Source organism: Bombus vancouverensis, chromosome 8, assembly GCF_051014615.1.
Source record: "Bombus vancouverensis nearcticus chromosome 8, iyBomVanc1_principal, whole genome shotgun sequence".
NCBI classification, from domain to species: Eukaryota; Metazoa; Arthropoda; class Insecta; order Hymenoptera; family Apidae; genus Bombus; species Bombus vancouverensis.
In genome coordinates this window covers 8,233,453-8,261,043 of record NC_134918.1, presented here as the reverse complement: position 1 = coordinate 8,261,043, position 27,591 = coordinate 8,233,453, and the positions used below count along the sequence as shown (strand labels likewise).

Genomic DNA, 27,591 nt, shown 5'->3' with positions numbered 1-27,591 from the left:
TGGATCAGTGTAGTACGATGTGGGAAACTGGATCACACGCGATCGTAGATAAAAGAAGTAGGCACTTCTGCGTACACACGCGATACGATACACTCGAGGGATGTGTGAAAAAAAGCGCTGACAGACGGCTACCAATAGGTTCTAGGCGATAAAAGTTGTCCCCCGTTATACTGTCTGGCTGAGCACGACTGAACACACTACTAGCATAATTTTTGTCCGCAGCTTTAACCTTCCTTTTACCTTCCTACCTTTTACTATCCTAGTGTCGCTTGCAATTTTAAGGATTCAGCATAGGATAATTAAATTGATAACGGTTGAAATCAAAACTAAAGCAACTATACAATTAATAGTAAACAAGTACAAAATCGCAATGGCATCTCATAGTCATAAACGAAGTAAATTCTATGACTACCTTTAATCGAAATCCTATTACCTAAGTGAACCAATTACGTTTGTATGAAATTGTGTATGACGATGCAATGAAATTAAAGACTGCTATCAGTTACAAATTGTAAGTCTCCCCTTTCGTAAGGAAGTGAAAGAAAAGTTTCTGTAATACTTTTCTATCGTCATTGTACATTCGGTAGATCGTGCGTTTGAGACATTTCTCAATAAAAATAAAAATTCAGAGGTAACAAGTCCAAGAGTGAAATCGCACTCTTTATTGTACAAATTTGTCTCTAAAGACATGAAGGTATTTCTAAAATGGAAAAAATTCTTAACTCAAGAGTGTTGCATACGTCAAAAGCATGATTTACAGAAAAAAGCAATAACTGGTTGAAACGGATAGCCGACTTTCAGTTGTAGCACGTATGGAATTATCGAGCGGCACGCTCTCGTATACCGAGGGAAACCGGAACATAAAATCCAAGAAATCCTAGCCCGTTTCCCCTAATGATAATTAGCGGCGGGAACGCAATGATACTAGCCTAATACTTAGCTAACGCGAGCATGTTGCACGATGTAACGCCCGCGGTGAAATTATCGCGATAATAAAACCCGCATCCGCGACCTAAGAGAATTCTACGAGCGCGTGGAAACTCTTGCTTTGCCCGACACCGTTTCCGAGACTGGGTCAACAGGAAATTTTAAGCAATGTGTTACAACAAATTGCCGTACAATCGATACAAAATTACACAGTTGGTAAATTCTTCGCTAAATATCGGTATATCCCACCACGTGATTAACCGAATAAGCTCGAGCTACTTTCGTCTTTCTACAAAAATATGTACGTGTCGTTCGTTCGAATGATGGATTATACAAATCACGATATTACGAGTGGAATAATTGAGCAAAAAGCGACTAGTTCAGGAAAGTAAATTACAGATATGGAATAAACATTTTGTATAGGAATTCATTTGCAATATAAGATATAAATAAATGGTTTTATTGACTGATAAAATAAAATTCCAAAAGATAGGAATAAGCGTGGTTGAGGGAATATCGAGAATTGATTTCATTTTTCAAGAGGCGATCCCGTTCTTCTCGTTAAGATTAGTCTGTGTCTGACTATAAAATTCTACTTGTCTGTGTCTACTGTGACGCAAACGGTTCATATTATCGAAGCTCACCGATTCTCTCCGTGCTTTTATTCAAATGATAGAAATTCGTATTCAATTACTCGGATTCAATTGGCAGGAATTTATTTAATTGGCTACTAATTAAAATTTCGTTCCAGTAAATGAGGTTCTACTAGATAGTTACGTATAATATTTTCACGGTTTTTACACGCGTCTTAAAAAAAGATTTCTACATGAATTATTTCAAAAAATCATTCACATTCTTAAAGGCTGGACGTTGTTAACTTACAACATTTTTGTAACAAATTATCAATTTATCATTTTGATCGCTTTCACAATTCTAATGTCGACGAGTTTAAATGGTTTACATTGTGGATAATCCACAATAATGTGGATTAACTAAACCATGGTGGAACAAATTAAAGGTTAAAAATGCCAATCGTCGATTAAGGATTCCTTCCAAAAATTAAAAAATTTATCTCATAAAAATCAATTCACGTTAATGTAGTTATAAAATCCATGCTATTTGCATACGTCGTGATTTAAGTGTCTTTCTAACAGAGCCGGGCTAGGCAGGTCGAACATTTTTCACCAGTAGAAATTGCTCGCCGTTTGCCAAAAAAATGTTGCGAGCTGGTTCGATGTGATAAATGAAACGCGACGCGGACCGGTTTCCCCGTTGACTCCGTTTCGAAAGCAGCGTCACCGCGTCGGGACGCGTACACCAAACGGATTCTGGATCGGTTCACTGTGTTACTGTGACGTTCGCCAGCGCGTGTGGAATCGATTGTTCGGAATTCCGATTGACGCGCGTGCCTCGTGAGTCGATGAGCGTACGCACGATTTTTGCATCGCGATTGGGTCAGTAGAATTCGAGAATTTAGAACAAAATGCCGACACTGTGATGATTCACTTGAAAGTATTATACGGTTTGTCACGTTAAGTACTCGGTATATTTGATATAAAATTATACACATAGGAGTAAAGAAGAAAAAATGACTCGAAATTTTTGTTCAATTCATATTTCTTATTTGTTACTGTTATAATCACCTAATCGCTTGAGATTAAAATGGAATCTACAGCGAACGATTATATTTTGAAAACTGGATATGAATAATATTTTTGAGGCCAAGTGTATTATCATTGTTTCGAAAGAGTAATGATACAACTTGTTGATAGCAACAAATGATTTTTCAACAAGTAAAAAGAGAAAGTAAGTTTTAATGAAAATAACGTTTGCTGATGTTCAGAACAAAGCATTATTTGACGTATTTTGACTTTAATGCAATTATGGAACAAATTAATATTCCTTTGATTGTACTAAGCGTCTGTAGTTTCTATCGTACTAATTCTACTAGAATACCTTGCTAAGACATTACCAAGCCTTCCAACGTTCCGAAAACGGAAAGGAACCTGACAATCTCGTTATTCGATTCTTTAGAGTACCACATCAAATCGAAGGCAGCAACATTGAAATTTACGATACTTCTCCGGTTTCTGAAGGTCCCAAACCGAATCTCGGTTTATTATTAACTGGACCGTAATTGCGATACAGCTGAGGTAGTGCATAATGGTATCGTCTATAAACGAATAATGTTGAAAATTTCCGTTCCGGTAAAATATTTAATTATACAGTTGACCGTTAGAATCTGTTTAGAAGCTGATTTTATCTTAAAGTGTATACTTTGAAATGTTTTGATGTTATTAAAATTATAGACTGTATAGATCATTAAAAAAATTAAGCAAAATGATCCTACGGAGTATGAAAAATTAGGATACGCACAGTCGCAAGAAATTGATACGTATTTCATGGAATTAATATCGATGAATATCTTATACATTGCATTCATATACATTTAAAAATTTTCTAAACACGAACTCGTACCTAGCTAATTTAACTGGTCATTTTTTGTACCTACAATCGTCAATTAATTTAAAAGGCATAAAATAACGGTGAACATACAGGATTACGTAATACACTTAAAACGTAGAAAAGCAGCCATGCGGTGGCTCTAATTGCGGTCGCAATGGGTCGAGTGTAAAAACGTGCATTGAAATCTACGTTCCGGGAACTAGCTCGGCAGAAGCCGTTCCAACTCCCGTTTTCCCTAGTTTTCCACGTTTTTTGATAAACAAACAACGCTTTTTACAAACTACATTTGTCTAGCAATTTTCTATCCTTTATTACTTCCCCAAAAATATAGAGATAAATGCACCACGACGATTCGACTAAGAGATTCAATTTCTTTTTCATTATTCTGTTGCTCTTCAGGTGAAACTGTCCAATTACATAACTCTGTTCTTATTCCTACAGATGGTACAGGCTATTGTTACATTTGTCTAAACTCCTAACTTTTTAAATTTCTAATATAAACGAGACATTATAAATCGTCGATCCAGAATTTTTAAACGTTCTGTCCACAAAATTTTCTCAAATATGAACAAGAATTTCTTCTAAACGGTATGTGTAGATAGCGAAAAGGGTTCGAAATTTAAAAGAACAAAACCGCAAATACAAGTGGAGACGTAACTAAGTACTATAACGATTATCTAGCGACGATCAGAGTTGCTCGAAACACCCACCTTGCTTAGATGACCGCTTACTGTGTAATGGACAATGGTAACAACTGCATGGCGGGGGCAACGATGCGCCGCCAGAAAAACAAACGGTGGGTTTGATGTTGAAGGCGCGAAAGCACGTGGGTTGGCAAATATGCCGGCGTGCCAAAGTACGCCCACGCGAATTTCCACGTAGAACGTCACGCTAGGTATTTGCACGTAGGAACGCGTAAGTAAACGGTTTTCTCTATGCGTTTTGTTCTAACGTGCACAGGTTTGTTCAAAGTATCGGCGACTAATAATTTTATCGTAAGTCGATTCTAAAGCGGCAGGACAGAGAATTTTATAAAATTAATACGACAACCGTAAGAATTTCATTTGTCTTGATTTTGTGTAACTACATACATTTTCAGCAAACATTACTGTTAAATATCCTCTTGTTGCATTTTTCTCAACAGATTCACGATCACGTAACTGTTTGTTTTTTTAGTGAAGAACCGCACAGATCATGAAAATTCAAAGAACGAACAATCAGTCGTTGAGTATGTGATTTTTAAAGATAATTAATGTACATACTTTATCTAAATATAACACTGTCAATTGTTGAATTGCTACGTATTGCTTCTCTTCCTATACCTGGAAAGAATTCTCAAGGGACAATCTGCAATTATTTTAAACGAAATACGAAAGAAACGTTCGTTTTGCCTCAGAATCAAAAACTTGTGAATAATCATATTTGTTAGTGAAGATAGTAACTTTTACCGCTCGTTCAAAATAACTCACAGTCAGGTGATCTTTCTAGTGTTAGTAAAGCATAATACATAAAGTAGATATAATGCTTCCTCTTTGCATATGTTCCATCACGCTTCATGCAAATAAGAATTCCTTAAGCATAAAGTTTCATGCCATGATGAATCCAAGATAGGACGGGTAAAAATCTTTATCGTTTCACGAACCAAATGTTCATTTTAACTCGCAGCAACGGTGGACAGTCGATTGTTGGAAATAAAATGAAATCGGAGAAGAGATAATAGTGGCTTGTCTGTGGCGCACGAGAATGCGGGCAAATAGGGGTTTCTTCGCTGTACCGTGAAAATTCCGAGCATACCGTTAGAAATTTTCGAGCGATAGAGAAGTCTCGTGATGGCTGATATACAGCTAATAACGCCGTTCGTTCCATATCTGCAGCCCATCGTAAATAAAAAAGGAGAACGTGGCGTTAGGAAGTTTCTCGAGGAAACTATACATATGCGTCTAAGTTTAATTACAAGAAAAAAAGTTCTTTCGCGTTTTATTTATTACTCTATTCGTTAATGATTGCTTGTTTCTTCTTAAGATCGTTAAATAAGTATTTCTGAATATCGTTAAATATTAATTCCCAGATAGTCTAGTCTAATAGAAATCCATGCTCTGTGACTGAACAATTACGATATAGTCGTATCGTTGAAACGATCGAAATCTGAAACTCGATCGGTAAATAATACTGTAAAAATCTATAACATTGACGCCAATAGAAAAGAAAAATTGAACGTTAATCCTGATAATGACATAGGCCCATCCATTTGATTCTAATTTCTAAATTGAACCGCAATACACGTTTAATTTAATGAGCTACCTATTACCACGATTTCTTTAACAAGTATTTCTAACAATACACAGACGTGCTATACCAAGATGATTAAATAATAGCAGGTACATTAGAATCAATAATTAGATCAGGGTAATTCAACTTGTCAACGTCAATTTTTCCACCGTCATCAAATTCAACTTCTAAAAGCCAACCACTTTTTACGAACTATTTGAAGGATTACAAAATGCTCGTGTTGCATGTCATAGTAACACGAACCACCGGCTTGTTGCAAACCAGACACTTATGTCATCCAGCGGAAATTGAGCGAGTCGAAAAAGAAATAATTGCCTTCGCGTTACACGGTCGTGTACACGATCGGTCTCTTATACGGTTTAATTAATCGTCTTCCGTGATCACCCGCGAATATTACAGTTAGTCGGTCGTTAAAGCACGTGCCAGGACGTACTGTCAAGTCGCCTACATGTTAGTCAAATTGGAACATCATCCGGGGGCCAATGTTAGTATGTCAACACGTGTACAAGTAATTAAATGAAGAAACTACGATATAGTTATAATAATTTTTGATAAAAATTAAAAATTCTTAGCGACACATTTTTCAAGATTTGATTGATTTTTTCTAAAATATGTTGTGGTTATGTTTGTCCTACTTTTTCATGTACGATTCATTCTGATTTCTTTGCTACAAGTCTTATATTATAGAAATAAAAATTTATATTAAGCAGAACTTACGACAGTAATTATAATAATAGAAACTGAATTCGTAGTTATAGGTTTCACGATCAGAGGAAAGTTGAAGGTTTCGCAAAACAATTTAATGTTATCAATCTACATAATTAACAAATAATAAACCGCGTACATAAATATACAATTATTATCAGTGAATCTAATATTAATTATAAAGCGAAAAACACAAGTTGCAAACTTTCTACGATCGCTCTAAGCGGCCACAGGCTCGCGAATCCTTCAGCCTCACGAATTAAAGTTCAACGATCTCGTTCGCTACAATTTTCGCGTTCCCAAGATTTCCTTCGCTGCGCCGTTTGATCGCACCATTGCCCGCATATGACAAACAACTTTCTACGTTTCTTGCGTAACGTAGCATGTACACTGTATCACCTCCTCCTTTTTATCTCGAAATTTCAATTCACCAACTCTAATGAAAAGGAAGGATCATAAACAAAGAAGAATTGTGCTATTTCTCACGATCTAGGATTCGAAGAAGAGGGGATATTTCTAAAAATATTATAGGCATCTCCTCCCATTCGTCTTAAAATCTCAATCCGTCAACTATAACGAGAAGAGAGCTCAAAGAAGGGCTCAAAGAAGAGAACATTATTTCTAAAAAAAATATTCTAGATGTCCTCTCTTATTTATCTCACCACCATTGCAAAATTTCAATTAATCAACTCTAATGGGCAGAAAGGATCGGAAAGAAGGATCGTGTTTCTTGTCGTGATTTCGAGATCCAAGAATAAAGAATATTTCTAAAAAATGATCGATAACCGGATATAAGTACACGCGTGTTACTGATCCGTGACACGAGGTTCGCTATACACTTGACGGAGAGTTCAAATACTATTCCGCATTCCACACGGATTGCATACTTTCGTCATTTTGCACCGTGGACAACGATCGTGCGTGACGCCATTTATCGTCTTCTTCATTTCGTTCGTCGTTAATCACAATCGTCAATCTGTTAACTGGAAAGAAGTAGTCAACTTAATAATTTAATTATTTTCTCTCCGGGGTCTTTTAATGGTAATCTATTTCGCTTGAGGATCCTTCGGTTTTTAACGCATCGATAACTTGAATAATAATCTACTTCCTTTGGATAATTTATTTCTCGGATGTTTCAATGCATCGACATTTTGCACTTCATAATTTATTTTCTCAGGATCCTTCGACCTTTTCGCATTAGAACTTTTAATGCAGTAATTCTCAGTAATTCTTTAGCCTCTAATTTTTATTGTATCAATATCGTGGATATAAAAATTTGCCCTTTCTTACAAAATTTTAATTATACATATAAAAAGACACTTCCTAATCAAACACAATTAACAAATAATTAACTAATTAACAAAAATCAACTTTAGAATATTGGATGTAAGTTAACTGCCATCTCTACAAGAATTAAGAAATTGATACATTAAAACTTGGATATCGTTACCTTCGTTAAAGTTCATGATAAATGCACACGTTGTTTAACAATGAAACTTGAATGATAAATATGTAACAACAAATTCTTAAGGTAGACAGCATATCGAATGAGAATAAAGTTCGAGAGGGGATAGGAATTTCAGGGTTGCATCACAACTGTGGGGAAAATATGAAAATTCTCGAACGCAAGTTGCTAATCTATGATCGCAGGAATGGAAGGACGTCTATTATAATTACAAAGTGGCTGATCTTTACGAGCCGGCTGCTGCACCGATCGTTTGTCTTACTTTCTTCTTACGTAAAAATATCGTTGACGTTTGCAGCGGTTCGATACCGCGGATCGATAATGTCTTCCGTGTTCGAACACCGTCAGCAGATATGTTAGTTTAATTAGAGATGAGCTAAGCCACTCTTAAAAGATGCGACAAAAACTTACGATCTCTCCGACGAGTGCTTTAATGCTTCCATAAAGATGCAATGTTTCAGATAAATCTTCAAAATGGATATGTAGATAGAGGTAAGTAAAAAAGATGCGTATTTTGATATAATCTAATCTTCATACTTTGAACGTTGATAATGGTAAAAGGTTTACAGTCTGTTATGTCAATATTTCGTGTAGAAAAAGCATGTAGAGGTTTCAGTTAATTAATTTGAAAATGAATATAAAAATACTTAGAGAATGAACCAGCCCTTGCCTCAAAATGTAGAACATATGCAGATAAAATGTGTGTACATTTCTGTCCGTGTTCTATCAAACAAAAACTATTATTCTTTTACAACTAACTAATAAATCTACGAAGTACCGTAAAAAAATCGACGATACAACCAATCTTATGTCAATAACTATTTTTGGAATATACAAATTCCTGGCTTACCACATTTCCCTTCACAATCTTCAAACTAAATCAACTTTCGTACCTTTCTGTCTTCATCCCAAAGAATCACAACGTCAAGCGTTAAAAAAGAAGAGGCTGTCAGTCGTCCGATTAATATATGCGTACAATAAAATTCCTTTCGTCTGAATCGCCACTGACGTCACTGTTAAACATCAACAATAATGAACTTACTATTACCATCCATTGACGCAACTCGAAATAAAACGAGAAAAGAAAATTGCATCGTCAATGCCAAAGATTCTCACTTGGAAGAGGTCTCGATACTTAACAGGAAGGTGGAGGCGGAAGAAGAAAGATGACAGAGGATGACGAAGGCCTTGTTAGAACGGTAAACGACGTCGACGACGTCCCAGAACGAAGGACGTCGGCCTATTGATTCCATTGTCCATCGATAGATCGTTAAAACAACGAGAGACTACGAGCAACGGTATTACGCACACGCGGATGCGAAATCCCGATGATCATCCCAGTCAGGATGGTTCAAAAACAGTAATCTATCCAAGGATGACGCGCTCTTCTTCCTCTTGGCCACAGCCTTGTCGTCGATCGACTATCGATGCGTGGGTCATGGCCGATTATTTGTTGCGTAGCCAGAGTAACAGGAAGATGACAGGTATCGACAGATGGTTGAGTTCAACGATAGCCGCAGGAAGCGGATTTCTAAACTTACAAGGTACGCCAAGAGGATATCGAAACTAGAGGATATCGAAACTAGAGGATATCGAGACTAGAGGATATCGAGACTAGAGGATATCCTTCATCGAGAATGTTATTGTATTCTTTGGAAAATTCGTAATTGAGCATCGATCGATTATAGTATTTAGTTTGATTGATTCGAAGAGATCAATCGACAGTAATCGCGATTGGTTTAACCGATTGATAAAATTCACGACGAAGAGAATCCCATTAAATCGTTGAATGAAACTTCAATCGTTGATAGAGATTTCTTGGGAAGTTTGAAGATGCAAGTATATGCAGAACATGTAAGTATAACGTACGTATTTCGCTACGATCTTTCTACACAACGTAAATTAAATTCTACGTATCGTAAATTCTAGCAAAATTTTATAGCTTCCGAAGCTCTACATTGCGATATAGATTCTGGATAATTGCAACAAGATTTGTCATAATTAACGTAGAAGAATATGGAAAGAAAAAACATGGGAAATTGTGGGTAATGAAACTCTAAGAAGAATATTGAAATCGTCAAATAAATTAGAGCTAATTTTATGTTAGGTTTCACGAGAAATTGTGGCGAAATTCGTGTTACAGAATCTCGAGATGATAGTGGTCGCTACAGAGAAATAATCGACAAATTACGAAGCACACGAGAAAAATGTAAAGATTGGAGTCAGATGTAGGTAGCATCTCGAGAAATCGTGGTAATATAAATTTTACGATTGGTCGCAATACGATCTCCTCGTTTATCGTTTGCAGAATCTTGAAAACTTGAGGAATTCTAGAATTCTGGTATGAAATTTATATCGACAGCGCCTGTCCATACTCGAGACAGTAATCGTACAGGAGTAAATGGAATTCTGAAACCTGATGCACAGGATCTTGTCTATGCTAGATACAACAGTTTTTAGCTACAAAGTTATGAGAACGAGAATAGCGTTATATTAGGATATACAGCACGCTATACGCAGGAATAAATAACTTCGGGAAAGAAATCTCCAAAAAATTGACAGATATAAAGAAGGTTCTAAGAGATAAAAAATTTCCAAAAATATAAAAAAAGACATTCGAAATATAATTTCAGATGACTAATATAATAAGGATAATCAGATATCGTATAACCTGATCAAAAAATATCAGTAAAAAATTTAACTCGAAATGAATGGTAAGCTGAGTAGTATTAAAGATTCACCGTGTAACGTTAGAAGAAACGGATATTCCCGAAAAATCCGTGACACAGTCTCGTTCAGGCTCCACTTTACGACGATTTTGTCCCATTCAGTTCTCCTATTCAACACGATATTGTCCAGGAAAAGTATAGTGAAATCGGCCAAGACATTATAAAGGAGTACCTCAAGAATTCCAAAAAGCTGGTTTTCGAATTACTGGCTACTTTTGGAAGAATTCGCCAATAACAAGACGACCAAGTGTCATTATACCCTTTTTTAGAATTTGAAGAATTTCGATAGCTGTTAGAATTTTATATGATTCAAGCATTGGGATAAATCATATGTTATCGTCGATTATCTTTTCCTTTTAAGATAAACATTTTTTTGAATTTATTTGCAATAGAGTTCTTTATCGGGTTCCGCGTGGCCATTAAGCTACATTCGCATGGAGCTCCTTTTCCTTCATCGCCATACGCAGAACACGACTCGATCACGGATAAATTTAGAACATCGTGGCGACATCGAATACTTTTTATTTTCGGGTTATATACGACAGGAAAGATTCGACGAAACAAATGACGAATGCGATTTGTGGACGTCGTGGGAAGTTTTAACCGTCCATATCAAGTCTCACAGAAAGGCTGCGCGATCCGTTGTATCCAATTACCATATTTATTGTAATCCTATAAAAAAATAACAACATTTAAAAATTTTCTCTTCATTCCAACTCCAATAATAATGAGAAAATTTATAGAAAATAGAACGTAGATTTTTCGTTATCTAACACTGACGAATGACGACATGCATCGTTGACTATCAGTCAAACTTCTTTTCATAAAAAGTTTAGAAATAAATTTTTGTACATAAAAACACTAATACGAAATGAGAAATTTATAGAAAGTCGATCAATATGGTTTCCGAGAAGCTGAAATATAAGACTGGCCAACTGTGACCGGATTTTTCCTGATTCTGCGTTCACGCACGATTATATCCGAGTTCGTTCGCTATTATCTAACCAATGGTTGTGAAATTGAATTATAGAGAATTCCTGCGTCACGAGATTCTTGCGAACCGCTTGGATTTCTTTTCTTACGCGTACTTTCTCCGTCGACGAGAAAAGAATCTTGCGCTCTCCGTCCACGTCTCTCTCTCTCTCTCTCTCTCTCTCTCTCTCTCAATTTCAATGCTTGTTAATATTCTGACATCTTCAAAGGAGAGAGTGTTCAACGACCGATCGGCCATCGTTTTTTGCCAAACAGCAAAAGATTCGAAGCAATCGGGCCATCGTTCGAGAAATATCGAGCTCGTGTCCACTAGCTTCCTGTTTCTTCGTTCGTTGTTTCATTCGTAACTTTCTTCGACCGTCTTGTGCAAACGTATCGCGTTCGGTTGTTAAACGTTGTTCGATCAGCTTCCGTATAAGAAAGAACTCGACTGACTCGAAACCTGATGTTGTTTCGTTACCTTCTGCAGTGTTTCGTATGGGTATTATTACACAGAGTATGGTACAATGGAAAAAGAAATTTTCTAGATACAAACATACATCGAAAATTTGCAGTCAGGTATTTTTGAAGCTTCGATTTCCAGCAAATCGGAATCAAGCAAAGTTCTTGACTAAACATGTTCATGATTGATTCACAATTGTTAGAAATTTAAATAATTTTTTATGTGGAACAATATTCGAAAATATACAGACGATGAGAATTGCAGTCCGTCGATTTTTTTTAATTTAAAAATCTATCCAATTTTTTAATGGATCCGATCGATAAAAATATTGCGAAATACAATACATATTTCTTCCCACTGGTGAAGTTTGTCCAAAGATAGGTTGAGATTTCTGAAATGACCTAATAGTCTGAAAATCCTCATTAAAAATCAACGTAACATACCTAAGTTTCGAATTCTATGCAAACAGAATAGGCTTTTCGAGGTCGTGGCCGTTGAGGAGCTATTGTAAAATCAAAATTCACTTCGAGTCGTGGATCTTCGAGGCCGTGCGGCACACGCGAAACACGTAAATAGGTTTCTAGCTTACGGGGGATTTTTTACGCAAACTGGTTTAGTGACAGGGGTTCGTAAGGCTGAATAAGATCGATCATTGACGTTGCGACACATTGTTAAGGTAAATTACGAAATTCGTACTGTGATAGTCATGCTCTGTGTCATAACACTGTCTGTCGTCGTAAATTAATCGTCTGAGAACAAACAGACGTTCAACATTAAACAGAAACCTTTATCTGATTGGACGAGGATCGACAGATCGATCTACATCTCTTGTCAAGTAGAGAGGAAATAGCAATTCGATTGTTCGAATGAGTATTCGAAAAGAAAGTTTATCGAACGAGTCAAATATACTTTAAATTGGATATAAATTTAAATTGTAGAAAAAGCAATTGAATTTTATCACAGCAAAGTTTTTTGCACTACAGTCAAAAACCAAATACTCTTACAGCTCTTTATAGCAATGCGAAGAAAAAGATGGTATCAATGAATTTTCATCGAACCGAGATATGAAATATTATTCTCGGAAGAAAATTTTTCTACCAAAAAGAATATTTTTAAAAAATCACTTCGCTTCCGAAATAGAAAATCACTAATTTATTGTTCTAACTGTCCAAATAAAATAATATCATTCAGTTTATATTCGTTAGCCATAAATAAGATTCAATTGAAATCAGATAAATAACAACACAATAAACAAATGGGGACAAAAACGAAATAGAATGAAATTTTGCTTAAAAAGGACACCGACTTCGTTTACACGCCTAATATGAAATACACATATAAAGGAAGTAAAAAAAAGAAAGGAACACGGATCTAATCATCGCAAAAAGATACATTTTTCCAGTCCCCTGTCCTTAATTTCCATCGGACACCGTGAACTTGAATTCCTGTCCCAGACAAGAAGCGTTCCACTCTCGTGTCGCCATTCAAAGACGAGGAAGCACAGCTTTGCCAGTGATGTCACGTAACGACCCGTTAGGAGGAGGACCTTTTGTTTAACACAGTTGCATAAGATTATGCAAAAATCTAGGTCACTGATCGAGCGAAACCAATCTGGATCGAGCATGCGGCTCGCAGCCCTGTTATTACGACGCATCCGTCATCGTGGCGATGCCTTTGTTTAGCCTGCAAATATGCACGACACGTATCGATAGTCCGTTAACGTCGATCGCCTCTCGTTCCGTTCTCCGGCAAATTTCATCGTAAATTTGTTTCCGCCTGTCGTACTACTGCTTTGATCGCTAATAGAAAAAAGAACAATGGATCGATGAAAGTACGAAAAATTCGCACGCGAAACGGTGAACGCGGAAGTGGAACGATGCGAATGACCGCGTGGAAAATTAGCTTCGATCGAAGATATCTGGATCGTTTGGATTTGGTAACATTGTAAGGAGCTGATTGAAATTTTCGTGATTTTTTTGGAAGGAAAGCAATGCATTTAAATGGAGAAAATGGTACATGTTGTATAATTTTTGTAGACTTTTTAAAAAATTTCCAAAGATTGGCAGTTCTTCGTTGAAATATCGACTCTTTTACTGAGAATTTATTCGTATAACAATTTTAGCATTTTTTTGCAATAAAACTTTATGAAATCAAAAATTATGTGTCCTAGCTTCCCCCACTCGTATCGTTGGTAGCACTGCAGCGGCAGCTTACTTTTATAACTAAAGAAAGCTTCTTAAATTCACAAGAAACAAGTAAGATCTCGATTGAATTGGCAAAACAGTTTCTTGAAAGTTTGTAGCTCATCAAACCGAATCATACAGGGGCGAGTAATAGAGAAAAGGAGAAAGAGGAAGCACCCAGAAACGTGTTTTTCTTGGCTGAGCCCACGGATGAGTTCACGTTCGTGAAATTAGGACCTGGTCCGAGCACTCGATACCCAGGGAATGCAAACTTTCATCGCCCGCAGCATTCGGACGATGGGAGAGTGATATTCACGTGTCCACTTTCATGAATCGAGTCCTCGCGTGGCACATTTTTTCATGCACGTGAGACTGCCTATCTTCCAAATAAAATACGTTCTTTGACTAAGAGAATCTTTATGAAGCATAACGTACTTCGTGATATATTAATTTGCACTGCACGTAGTAAAAACTACATTCAACAAAATAAGATTATCACAAGAATCATCTGTGTTGCAAATTTCTCCTCGCTGAAGATATAAATACATATTTCGAGTTCGTCTATTCTAAATCGACGAGATAAATCTAAGATTCTCGTAGTTAACAAAACCGTGTAAATATAAACGATGTTTAAATATGAAGAACTTAAAGTTTAATAGAAAAATAATAATGGCAATTAATAATTATAATTTCTAGGAAAGGCGTATTCTTTCTCCGTTAATAAAATAACATTATACGTTATAACAATCTTAGGATAAAAAGGAGAAAGTGTCGATTTTAAGGAGAAGAACATCGTTAAATTATAAATAAATATATCTAAATTTCTTACAACATGGATGAACTTCTCAGTGTCTAAATCGGCATAAAATATTCCACAAAAAAAGAACGAAAGAAAAAAAAAGGAAATTTGGATGTACTTCCACTTTCCCTGCGACACTCTCAATGTAATCGACCCGTAACGAGAGCAAAAAGCATCATCGAGGTTATCGTGGCTGGGAAACCAGCGGGAAATGTCGATTAACGTCATCGAGGTAAGGACGCCGATTCACGATGACCGTGACATGAAGCGTCCCTTTCGAATTCTCGTCCTTGGTCAAGTCTGAAATCTGTCTTACTGTTACTCCACTAGTTATATTCAACTTGCTCACATTTTAAATACAATTCTCGCCGTGTTCTGTTCGATGGCCTTCCAATGCACTCGCTGTCCTTTCATTCCTCATTTCTAATAGGAGGTTGTTGCTCGAACCAACCGATCCTGATCTTTCTTTTTTTTTAATGGCTAAGATATTTAACTCTTTTAAAATTAAAGTGCTCACAAAGAATGGAATTTCCGGAGAATGTTAATTTTTGACATTTTTAATCATAGATCAACTGTATTTGAATTCTTCTTTAAGGAAAATTCAATTTCTTCGGGAGGAGAATATTCACTAATTCCGAACATTTTGTAGAATTCTAGATGTCGAAATCTTTATACGAAAACTGACAAAATTTAATTTTAATTTAAACAAAAATCTTATCGCTCACCGAACAATTGGAAAATCAGCGTCAAATCATTCTTCGAAAATTTCTCTGAGATGTATGAGATTACTGACTTATAGGTAACGTGTTCTCGTAACATTGACAATGCAACAAGATGAAATACAGCTGACGTTTTCATGGCCAACATTTCGCCAAGAAGAATGCGATTGGTACAAATGGCAGAAACTGCCTTAACGCTTCTAATTGGCTTCGTGTCGAGAGCTCATGCAGCGCGTCGTCGTGATCCTTTGGAGAAAACGGGGCTACGTGATATTTCGTCGTGGTTTCACTTCGATCGGTTCCGCAGTATTTACAACGTGGCTCTTAACTTTCAATTAATCGAAATATCTCATCCTTTGCATGTCAACATTTCCAGACATCCAATTTTTATATCGAATAACATCGAATAACGAACTGGTTAATACACTGAGGAGCTAAGTAAAACAAACGTTTAATTATATCACCATTGCCGTAATATACTGTTATTGTGCACTGTCATAATTGCACCTCGCTGCTTCATAATATGTGTATTTCTGTAGATCGTATCCTCTTACATAGGCAATTCAAAGCTGTAACGCAAATGCCACGAAAATGTCGCTCCACTGTCTCTTGGCCAATCGAACTTTGCGTGCAACACTGTTAAATGAGCTGGGTGGGTTACCAGAGTGACACTTAGACAGTTAGAAAGACAAAGAATTTGACATTTAATTCCCACGAAGTAAAGCAAGAATAGTAAGACGCAAGAAAAACGTGCGTGCTAATAATTACGAATTTGTCAAAAAACCTACAATTTTATGATTTTTCTTTGCTCTAAATTTACATCTAGTTCTCTGAAATTTATACAGGATGACCGGTTTTAATCTATAAATGCAAATCACTCGTACATTATGTGTTGTCTAAAAAAATAGTGTTAGGTAAGAAGTGGACGCATTTTGTAGACGCGTTTGTCTACAAAAAAGCTACGTCACACCTTATCTGAACTATTTCCTTATGCGACACGTACTTTAGAAGTAATTTACGTTTACAGGTTAAAACTGGCCATCCTCTAGAATAAACGTGTTCTGTTTCCTGCAAGAAGAAAGCTAAATAGAAGAATTTTTTAAAGAAATAGATCCAAGTAATTTTCAACAACCTCGACAAACATCACGAATATTCTGAAGAAAGAGAATTCATCCACTGTAAAAAAAAACCTAAAAAGATGTTATGAATTGTCTAAAGAAAAAAGGCACCCTACTATTCAAAATCTTCTAGAAGCTTAAGGAGTTGAAAAAAGACTATGTCTAAGTCTATAAAATTATACATTGCTTTAAAACAACTATTTTCCAGAAGCTTCGAGGGTTACCACGAATATTCTAAAGAAAGCTCCAGCACCAAATTTCCATCATATTAAAGGTGAATTTTTCTACATTGCCGAAAAAAGAAAGTCGAGCTAGTTTCCAAAGAGGATCATGTTTGCCGGATTACTGAAAGGGACAAAAATCTAGTCGTAGCGTAACGTTCGAGTTCCTGACGGTGTGCGTAAGCGGCGCATTCTTGCAGAGACTTAAAAGCGTCTCCGCTCCGTTTCGCGGCACGACAGCTCGGCAAATTAAACGGCACTGAAAAAAGGAGTGTCTCCCGTAGATGGCTGGCCGGACAATTGCGCAAAACGGACAGAAGCGGCATTTCTCGCGAGTACCGAGCCATCGTTCGGTTTTTTCCCCTTCGGGTGGAGAAAGTTCTCGCGCCAAACCGAGCATATAAAGGGGAGAGAAAAGCCTTTAAATACTGTTGCAACGGTGAGCTTACCATTTCCAATCTTCTCTCGGAACAAAAGAATCTTTTCTTTCGGATTTGTTCGTCTTTCTTTTCGTCGTCTCGTTCTTTTTACCAGAGAAGACTCGATTCGGTGAAAATGACACGTTTTGTGTATTTGAAGATCCGTTTTCTATTTCTTTAGTATCGAAGAAGATTTAAGTGGATTGTTGGATGATTTTACGTGTTTTTCAATGTTTTAAAAAATATATATGTATATCACTGGATGGGGGTGAAAGGAATTGATAATGTCTCAAGTTGCGAAATGAATTTTTAATGAAATCCAATCTTTAATTTGTAATCTAGACGAGATATGATTGACTTAATAGTTTCTTCTAAAGGAAATATATAGTCGATCTAATTCAAATACAAACTTTTCTTGTATACTACTTCAACTTACTGATAGAACTGTGTTGCGTAGAATTGAAACCAGTTGAAGCTTAATGTCTCTACACTTTGAAAAAGATCGTATTTATTACGTTTTAAATTGTAATTCTCTGCGTTAATTCTGATATCACGTTGCCTTAGTTAGCTTCAATAAACGGAATTCGTAAACCAATCAACGGAATAAATTTATTAATAAATATGCTTTCTCGGTCTCTCCAAGAGATATCTAAGACATTTTCTAGTTAATTGTAACTTTCAAACAAGGATATTTATCATTTTCTGTGTCCATCACCAATGTAATATTCTTCAATTGGTTTACTTTCCAGAGAATTTCCCAATGATCGAAACTGATCGAACGATCAGGAAAGGTAGACTGAACTCACTTTTCTTGCAGTCTGCGACCGAGATTTCCACTTACATTAATATGCAATCGGAGCTTTCCCCGTGGTTTATTCCAATAGAGGAACACTAGGCTTTCCCATGATCGGTAAAAAGGAGGCGCCCAGCGATTTTCATTAACCCTGAATAATATTCGTTTGCGACGAGAATCGAGCTTCTTACAATTTCTCATATCGTTTCAATCATTTTTTTAAAAATAAAAATCGTATTCACGATATAAATACGATATTTTGTATATAACCAACATCATGATGGATCTCCTCCAACAAAAATTGGTTTTATTAGGAACATTTTCGATTGTTCATCATTTGTATCATTACGAAATTATCATAAAAGTAGACGCTCAAAAAGTATCGTCTAAAACGTTCGCGTTCTAGAAATCAAATTCTTCGCAGATTTGTACATTTCTTTAAAACTCTTTATAGAAATTTTACATTCTAATCCCTATTTGAATTTCGCGCCAGAGTAATTTAATAATTTTTAATTCTTCGTGGGCAAACTTGATCGTTTATACCCAAGCCTGATTTCTTTATTCCCCTACGTTTTCACAAAACCTGAGAAAGTTCTACAATATCTGTCTCATACAACCCTCCGTCAAGTCAAATGTTTTAACTTTTCTTCAATAAAAATGTGGGATGAAGTTTACAGGTGAAATTACGCTAATTCCCTTACAGACGATTAGAAGTGTGCAACTTATCATTCACCATCATTTACTACGTTTTCCATCTGTTATCACAGAGAGTAGAAGCGAAACAGGAAATGTCCTCGACTTGCCGATGCGAACCAAAATCCAAGAATCCGTCGTCAGTTACTTCATAAAATCCAACTCTTAGGAACGATTGCACCACAAGCAACAAAATCAGGATGGAAAACGAGGTTCGCGCGCGGAACAGAGGCGGCTGGTTGCATTATTCGTGGCATTTTTATCGACGCCGGTTGGCCTTGCGGACATTACCTCCGTGTTCCATTCACTACTGCAAAACAGGAGAGATCGTCGCTCGAGTCGAAGATCTCTGCTAACGAGCCACGATTCCTGCTGGCTCGTTCGTCTTCGCGGTGAAAGAGTCGTCCGCGGCTCGCGATTCTCTGATATACGATGATCCTGCTGTCTAGGTTTGCGTGTGTAAAAGGATTCCGCGTCGAGCCTGCTAAAGCCCGTGCTAACGGCGATCTTATCGCCAACACAGTTTGTTTTCCACCACGCATTAGATCTTTCTCAGTTGATTATATTCTGGGAAACCTATGGATGGCGTTAAACCTTTGAACTTGGAGACTGAAGTAGGTTGATCATTGTAAAGCAACAAGTTGGCTATTAATATCCCTTTCTGTTGTTGAGAAAAATTCTCCAATTACAGAAACGAAAAGTTGAATTTAATACGACGCTTAATGGATAATAATATGGCTAAAGTGTTAGAAATCGTTGACCTAACGAAAGATTTTTAATTGAAGAATCGAAGAAGTTAAGTCATTCCGCTGATGAGAGTAAACGATCTCGCAATGTTTGAGTTTGCACTTGTACTGACTTCGCAATCGATGTATCTTGATGTTTGAAACCTGAGTAACGCGAATTTTTCACAGTTTTTAAGTAAATTTCATAGTCGGATCTGGAAACCACGAAATTCCTACTTTCGAAAAGATCAAATAATAACAATATTCATATTAATCATACGATTATATCTAGTTTTCAAGGCGATTAGCATACATCAACCATTAACCAACCGCAATTTCCAATTGTGACCACCCTATCAAACATCTCTTCAAATCATCATATACGTAAAATCCGTGAAAGGAAAAAGCATTACTCTCGATTGAAACTCGTTGCACACAAACACAGAATTTCCTGAATCGTTTCATTCTTTAGTTGCCCGGTTTCACCGCCAACAAGATACAACGGAAGATAGAGCCACGACGGAAGGACTAATTCGCACCACGTCGCTTCCGAGACGTTCAATTAGAGATGGCGGTGAGCAACGTATCTTGTAGTTTGTTTTTCTGATTCTGCAGGTAGTTCGTTTCACCGGTGAACGTCGAGTCATCGTTCGTTATTCCGTTCTTGAATTAATTGAGGAATTACGTGAGCTGACTCGTGCTGGCAAATGATTACATGCATATTTAATAAAGATCCGAGTAAAGTAGTCTGTTCTCATCAGTGAGCACCAACCGCGAAATCACTCGCGAGTCTTTCAAAGAAAGCATTTTCAAGAAAGGAAATTTTTTTACTAAAGCTGTAGCAACGTTCATAAAATTTGTGAATGTCCCGTTAAGTGAAGAAACCAGTTGAATTTTTGGAAACCAGTTAAATTTTTGGAAACCTGTTTCGCCGGAACTGTTTATGGCATTTCATTAAGTTGTTGGTATTTCTATAGTGGATAGTTTTCGTAAGAGAATGTGTCAGTAACATATGGTAGACAGGTAGTTAATAATGCGACCTCTGACAAGTCAAGGACATATGACTGGTAAGTGAGGAATTTGAAATTTCTAGTCACCGATTTATGTAACAATTCGACTCAGTTTAATAACTTAGCAGAAGATACGATCGATAACAATACTACAATACAATATAAAATAATAAATTTACAATCTCTGATCACTATTGCTCCCCTATTAAGAAAATTCCATAGAATTCGAGCACTTCTTATTCTCATTCTCTTGGAAAATCTGTTAAAATCTTCAACTAAAACACTATTCTAACCAGCTGTAACACCCTCGTTTATCTTTCAAAGAAACGAAAAAGCTTCCTTCTAGAGCGAATATTCCGTACTAAACTCACGACCGTAAACGAAGAGTGCGTCATAACATTAAACATCCCGCGCATTTCTGCAGGTTCGTTTCGATTAACGATAAGAATCTTAAAGACGTTATCGAACGATCTACACCGGCTCTAGACGTGTGATCGATGATGGACGGTAGCGTGCGCGCATGGCATCGTCGATCTTGTATTCGATCGAGGAATCGAACAAGCGGATACCAGAGTAGAGCGCGCGCGACTGAGCGCCATAAGCCGCTTGAACCGTTATACCGTTCGTAACACACAAAGTATCGGCATTATTTTCTAATGTAGTAGTTCGCAGGTCCTAATTTCTCTCGAGTTTTAATGCATCGGCCTCGCGGAGATCGGTTTCGTTCGCCGCCGTTTCCGTTCTGTTTTCATGTGGAACGATCATTCATCGGCTACGTCGATAGAGACTGTTCGTCTTTGATACGGGTTAATTAATGTAACTGGGACGCTTGTCTGTCTTTAATCAGGTGGGAATATTTTGGAAGGTTCTTGTGTTGAGACTGTTTTGTTGTTGGCGCGTGTGGCGGCCATGGGAAATTGATATAGCGTTTTTTATACGTAACGATAAGTAACAAGATCTTTTACAGGTAGCAATTTATAGTCTTCGAAATGAATATTTTAAGAAATTCTTGCACGCCGTAGTCTAAAAATATTCTAGTATAAATTTGATACTTAATGAGAGGATTTCTAGGTCGTTTAAAAAATACTTTATTCATTCGCGTTTAATTCATCGCTGAAGTAATCTTTTGACTTATTCTGGCGCGTTTCTTACGTTTTATTTCGCGTTGAAACGAAGAAACGTTTGTCTGTACGGAACGTTTTCGACGAGGTATTGCTTCATCGTCTTTCTACTTGTTTTCTGGATCATTTGGGTCACAAGAATTTACGGGACGTATTGTTACGTCGCGCACACCGTTACGCGGTTTGCAACACCTCCGACCACAGTATTATCTCTTTAATGTATTCCTTAGCTCTTAACGTTAATTCCATTGAACTTATGCAATGTGTTCCTCAAAATTACCTTCATTCACTAATTCCTACAGGTGAGACCGCCCGCTGTCCCCTTATCAATCTCGATCTAACACTTGTTCTTGTCTTCTTTCCCACGAATATATTCAATTATTCCTCGATTCTTGCACAGAATTTTTAATATTTTTGAATATCTTATTCTATCTTCTCGCTACGCTCTTGCTCTAACTCTGTTCGCTTCTTCGTTCGTATAAGCAGTTGATTAACAGTGTAATAAACATAATGTAAACATAACATAATAAACATAATAGGATAAAATATAACGCAATTATATAACACTGATAACAAATACAGTACCATTTTCATTGCAAAATCACTAACTGTAAATTCGTCAAGGAAAACAATGTGAATTTCGTATACATTCGTTATATCTCATTATATCTATGTGAATATCTCAGAGAAGATATGGAACCAAAGAAGCACAAATCGACATCGAATTTTCCATAAACCTCACTGTGAATACACCACGCACTTCCTAGTACCTACACAAACAATCTGTAGTATTCTAGCGAATATGTCATATGACAACCTAATAATTGAATCGATGCAACTTATGGATCAATACTAAGGAACGTGTTAAATTATTTCCCTCTACTTTTTCCTCTATTTTTCTTAACAGCGAATATCTTAACACTCAAGGCGGCTGATAATTCTTGGCCTCGTCTTAAACATAGGAAAACAGTTGCACGCGAACAATTCCTCGTTGGTGAGAGCTACAGCTACGATAGAGTAATGTAAAAGTGGATGTCCTATTAATGGGAAGACAACCGCGTTATATCGACTTGCATGCGGAAGAACAGCTGTCACAACGAAGGAATTGTTGTTCGACCAGCTAGCTTCCTATTCGTCATGTTTCTTCAACGTCGAACAGGACCAAAATCGTGGTACCCGTGCGACGAAATTCTTCCTACATCGCGGAATTGCACAACGCGTTCCGCGACAAGTATTTTCTCCCTTCTCGAGGCGACGAATTAGAAAGTGTTTAACGCGTTTCCAACCACGACTGGCTTGCACGATGCAAATGTCGTCGTTTGCACAAGCGCAACGAGACTCGGGAAAACTCTGCCAAACAAGCTTGCGCTACCACACGTTTTTCGTTTCATGAAACTTCGATTCGACAATTCGATAGTCACGCAACTTGGTGTATTCTCTCTGTTTTCAGTGGTATGGAAATTTTGTAAGATAATTTAAATATGACTGTTCAAATATTACAGAAGTGGTAAATTTCGTAAAATACTGAACATGTCTTTACTGGTCCTTGAAATGGAATAGCAATCTTGAATTGAAAACGACGTACGACATTGATATTTAAAATTAGTAATATAAAAAATGGAAATTTAAATTAAAAGTTTCATGAATTTGAAAGAATTCTATTGTAAATTTCCAAGGCTTCGTAGCTACGCGTACTAAAATATTTTAATGTTTGGAGAAACAGATTCGTAGATTCAAAGACTCCACCCACAGTTTCCTCAAATTGAAGATTCTGTCACTGGTACCACAATGTATCACTTCATCGTCTGAGTCCCTCATTGTCAAAGATACACTACAACGCATAGAAGATTCTCAAAGTGTAGAACAGCGAATACGACACCAAAACAAGAAAACTCACCCTCAGATCGCGTTTCCACGGCGGCGAAGAGTAACACAGCCGCCAGCAGCAGCAGCAGTTTCGTGAACCAGAGCCTCCACATGTCTTTGCCCATCTGTTTCCCCGCTGGCAGGGAGCTGCGCTGCACGAAATTACCAACAGAAGACGTACACTCTCATGTAAATCGGTCCAATACGAACGAACAACGTTAGCCCGTTACATCAGCACCAAAATCGTCGACGTTCTTATCTTACACACTTCGAATTATTCTCACCCTCGACGTGACCGAATAAAAAAGATCTTTCGAAAAACGTAACCAAAATCTACATGGACGGAAAGACGAAACGTTAAACAAACGAAGGGCAAACCGATCGGACGATGAACTAAATTTCTCTTCTGTTATTTGAACAACGAAAAAATATTGTTTAAAATCGTCGACGAGTCTCTTTTTCCTTTAATCACAGTCTATCCACGGAGATACGAAGAGGAAAAATTTGTCCACCTGGTCACCAGACAGAGCAGTTAACGAGAGCTCTGGTACTCGACGAGCGGAGCAGCCGACCGATTGACCTTTCTCCGGGTGCGTAACTTTGTCTGTGTCCCGGTGAGGACTGAAGGGGAAGCAAGGCCCACCGCCGGCTGTTGGGAACCGGAGAAAGGTGTATCGAGAGAGAGGCCAGAGGCGAGCCGGTAAGGCCCCTTCTTCTATCGCTTCTCTTCCCCTCCTCTCAATCACAGATTATACACGTTTCTCTCTTCTACCACTGGATCGTGAAGATTATACATATATATGGATACTATTTAAATAAAAACCTTACTAAGTTATTAACTTTTGTTGGGTAATATGACTTCTGAATGAATTGAATAAGTGAGAATTGAGTAAGAATGAATAAAATTCGTCGCTATAGGAGCTCTGTGAAAGAAGGGTAGATTATACACACGATTATGTATGTTTCTTTCTTCCACTAATAAAATCGTAGGCATTTTATAGGGAAGGCATTTTTATTTGAATAATATTACTCTTGGCGCGTAATTTAGCTTTTCTTCGAATTCAGTTTACAGGAATGAAATTCGTCCATCTAAAATAAATTACTTTTCGAAAGTACTTCCTAGCTACTTTTATTTAGACTAAAATTCTCTCGGATGTGCCGTGGGTCAAGTTCTTTCTTAATCTCATTATCGTCATCTTCTTCGTGGCGAGAAGAACCGTTTGTCGCATTATTCTTTCCTCTTTGCTAGATTGTTATTGTCATTGTAATTGCGCGTGCGCATGTATATTTGCGCCAACTTACAGCCGACTACGACGCGGCCTTGCATACTATCTCTTTGAAGTATCCTTGTCTTGGAAGGATGACAGTAGAAGTAGGTAGGAGTTTGGGGACGGAGAAAGAGTGGGGGGAATGGGGATTTGAGGGAGAATCAAGAGGATTTGTATCGTGTGGGGGTGTAATTATTGGGCGACGAAAATGCGTATAATGGGATTGAAGATATATAATTAAAGAAATGTGCATTTGGTATACAAATTGAAATGTTGAAAAATGTGTAAATGGTAGAAATTATTAGGTTGTAACATACATTCGTCCTATTTTTATATTTAGCATATAAACGAAGGAGGCGAGACAAATTTATATTACAATCTAATGCCTTCGTGGATTGAAGAAATAATAAGAAGAATAAGGGCAGTGGAAAAATTGGGAACTGGGAAAACGCAGAGACAGCATAATTGAAAGGATATACAAATATAGGAATCGAAACTTAATAGCCGTGGAATTGGAAACTATAAAAACGTGGGAATGGTATAACGTTGAAAAGTGAACAATTTGAAATACACAGAAACCAGGGATATTTCGTACAAAATTTTGCTACGAGTTTCTTAACGAAAGACCAGAATCAAAAAGAATTCCAAAAAAGATCTGTGTACGATTAAAGACTAAAACATCATGTAGCTAAGTACTATAGAAAATATTCGGGAAGAAAGTTGCTCGATTAATTCGTGCAACGAGATTCGTTCTTTTTCGTCTCTTTCGCGACTCACCCGTCGTTCCGGTCAGTCGTTCCGTCATCCAGTCAGCCACTTTCGAGTTGTATTACAGGACCACCCGTTATGTGGTAATTCAAGCCGGTGCACTAGTGTGACTCAATACGTCGGCACAGCTGTTACATTTGCTTTAATTTGCTTGTCAAACCTCTGTTTTGCTAATTGAAAAACCCATTCCTGATCATTTTCCATGACGATAAACCGCAAGCTCGCCATTTACTGCTGCTGAATTGTTAAGAAAATGATAGGCAACGAGCATGAATGGTAGTCGTTTTGGTTCCTTCGACAATAGTACTCTCAGAGATCCAATTTAAAGATTGAACCATGTGTTGATTATGTTTGAGTATTTTATCTATTTGATTTACACAATATCTGACTTATTGATCTTTTAATTTTCAAATGTATATATACTCGTAAGTCTGGTAATTATAGAATACGAATGTTTGATATTTCTTTACAAAATAGATATAAAAGAATATTATGGTCCTTAACATACTTTACTATTTAGACAGCTATATAGGATTCGACAAAAATTACTTTCAAAAATAACGGATCTTCGATTTACTTTTTCTAAAAGAGAAAAGTAATTTATGCAGAAACGAAGACCCACCTGTGAGGTATCCCTTTCAAGTGTCGAAGTTTCATGTGAAATATTCGGTCGAAGATTTCACTATAAACTGTTCGAGTGAATAAAGATTCATCGAAAAGGCGAATTTGAATTTGAAGTAAGAAATGATAGCGAGGAAAGTATAACAACATTTTTGTCACCTTAGGAATGCTATTGGCTTGGACATTAAAGTAGATGATATATTAATTGATTAATAATTACTTCGCTTTCTAAAGATTATTCGATAATACCAATAAACCACAATAAAAGCCAGATTATAAAAGGCTATATTTTACCGAGGAATCCCATTTAACTCATCGTTCAAATCTTTTGAATACAATTTCTTTATTCATAGATCTTCTATCTTCTAATACGTTGTGCCATTTAAAAAAGAAATTCGTATTTACAAGAACTATTTTAATTAAGCATTTTACAATCATACAAATTACTAATTCAAAAGTGGCTCATTTAAAGCGTTTAGATTTCCGAAAATCGAAACATCTTTTTCACCTCAACAGAATCATTCAATTTACCTTCTGCGCTTCTTAAATGTCAAAATATCCTTCTGAATCACCAAAATCCCAATACACGACCGACTAAAAACCTCAGTTTCCTTCTGAACCAACGAAATGCTAGTAAAAATCCGAACAAAAACGTCGAAATCAATAAAAAAAAACCTAAGTTTCGATGCATCCTACTTCCTACGACCTTGCCGCTCACGAAGCAGAGAAATATCCCATCACCTACGAATCGCTCGACGCGATTTTAGAAACATCCTGTACGCGTTCAAGATTCTATCTCTTGGAACGCTCCTGTTAAAGTCAACCTTGCTTCGAGTCTCCCGATAAGGTGGTCCACCTGTTGACCGGGCTGAACTGAATGAACTCGACGGTGAAACGGGCACGCTTCTTGAAGGAAGCTGTAAGATAGTGGCACGACTCCCTCGAGGTGGGAGGTTCGTATTATAGGTGGCGACCCGGGGGACCTACATTCACGAGCTAAGTCTTCTTCTCCTTCCAGCTGTCTGGCTCGTCTCCGCCGAGATATTCGTGTCGATGTCGGTTGACTCGCTTACCGACCGATTCTCGAATTCCGTCGCCGAGATTCCACTAGAGAAATTACTCCCTTCCTTCGCCTCTTTCTCTTTTCCGCGTTCCTTTTTTTTTCTCTTCTCTTCCCATTTGCTTCTTTCTTTGCATCTTGCGGAGGAGCCGCCGGTCACGCTTACAGACCGCGAAATTGAACGACGATGG

At 37.2% G+C, this 27,591-nt stretch overlaps 1 protein-coding gene across 1 annotated transcript in view; it reads right to left on the bottom strand.

Moving 5' to 3' along the window:
- LOC117162662 (uncharacterized) overlaps positions 1–24,316 on the bottom strand; it is a 92,056-nt gene extending 67,740 nt beyond the window's left edge. The window contains exon 1 of the mRNA XM_076621138.1: positions 23,715–24,316. Coding sequence (XP_076477253.1) covers positions 23,715–23,808 — 94 coding nt within the window. The 5' untranslated portion in view covers positions 23,809–24,316. The remainder of the gene's footprint in view (positions 1–23,714) is intronic.
- Between the last annotated feature and the right edge of the window lie 3,275 nt (positions 24,317–27,591).